At 43.1% G+C, this 1,295-nt stretch overlaps 1 protein-coding gene across 1 annotated transcript; it reads left to right on the top strand.

Annotated features, from left to right (window-relative positions):
* The first annotated feature begins 819 nt into the window (after positions 1-819).
* On the top strand, positions 820-1,287 carry LOC109222820 (uncharacterized mitochondrial protein AtMg00810-like). Its single transcript, XM_019387130.1, has one exon. It carries the CDS (start codon positions 820-822, stop codon positions 1,285-1,287), a length of 468 nt encoding a protein of 155 aa, XP_019242675.1.
* The last annotated feature ends 8 nt before the right edge of the window (positions 1,288-1,295 follow it).

The following is a 1,295-nucleotide window of genomic DNA, read 5'->3' as shown; positions in this document are numbered from 1 at the left end:
AATGGTTATACCATGGAAAGATTGGGGACCATCTTTCAAAAATGAACCCGGACGCATTTCTTGCGTGGCCGAACCCATAGATCTTGATGTATGCCTATCTTTTACTTGGACTACAAAAATGCATTCTTCGAGATCCCCACGGAGCGGTATTCAAATTAAGACTACAATCATACAGATTCGATACATGCTTCAATATTGGACCAGTCCTTGAATAGTTCAAAATGATGTGGTGGCCAAGATATGGACCGCTTAAAGAAAGGATGCCTCTCATCAATTTAGTCCATTATGGTTTTCTTTACCATTCCGGACTACTAAATTCAGTTCTAGCAGTTGCCATCTCACGAAATTGGCCCATTCGCCAACTTGACGTGAAAAATGCCTTCCTCCATGGTCTTTGACTTTAAGAGGTATACATGCAACAACCTCCTGGATTTGTTGATCCTTCTAAGCCTACTCATCTTTGTCGCTTTCATAAGGCCATTGTTGGTCTTCGTCAAGCACAATTGGCATGCTTTCAACGGTTCAGTACCTATCTTCTCCAAAGTGGCTTTCGTCAGAGTGTTGCGGATACCTCCATCTATCTTTCTTCACCATTCCTCTACTGGCTGTATCGTCCTTTTGCTTTATGTTGACGACATCATCTTAACTGGTGACAACGGATCTCTTCTCACTCAATTTATTCACCGTCTCAGTAAATATTTTGCCATGAAGGACTTGGGTTATCTCAATGACTTCCTTGGCATTGAAGCTCAGCGTGACTCCTCTGGCCTTCTTCTGTCACAAACCAAATATGCTTTAGATTGATTCCGCCGGACCAACATGCTTGGTTGCAAACCTTGTGCTACACAAATTGCTTCCGGTTCTAAACTTTCAGCTTTGGATGGTACACCTCCCTCTGATCCTCAGGCCTATCGGAGTACTGTTGGTGCTCTCCAATATATCACTCTCACTCGACCGGACCTCCGCTATGCTGTTAATCATGCCTGCCAGTTTATGGCCAATCCCATCACTGTTCATGATCAGTGTCTTAAACGCATTTTAAGGTATTTGAAAGGCACTCTCCATTATATTATGGTCTTAGATTTCCTCATCGCCCTATCTCAACACTTTTTTTTGTTACTCTTATGCGGGGCTGGTTGTCCAACAATTCGTCGCTCAACCACTGGATTCTGCATTTACTTTGGTGACAATCTAATTTCTTGGGGCTCTAAAAAGAAACCAACAGTTGCCCGCGCTAGTGCAGAAGCTGAATACAAAGCGTTAGCTATCACTGCTTCTGAAATTTGATGGCTCTC

The sequence above is a fragment of the Nicotiana attenuata genome, unplaced genomic scaffold (genome assembly GCF_001879085.1).
Source record: "Nicotiana attenuata strain UT unplaced genomic scaffold, NIATTr2, whole genome shotgun sequence".
NCBI classification, from domain to species: Eukaryota; Viridiplantae; Streptophyta; class Magnoliopsida; order Solanales; family Solanaceae; genus Nicotiana; species Nicotiana attenuata.
This window is presented reverse-complemented; position numbering and strand designations above follow the sequence as displayed.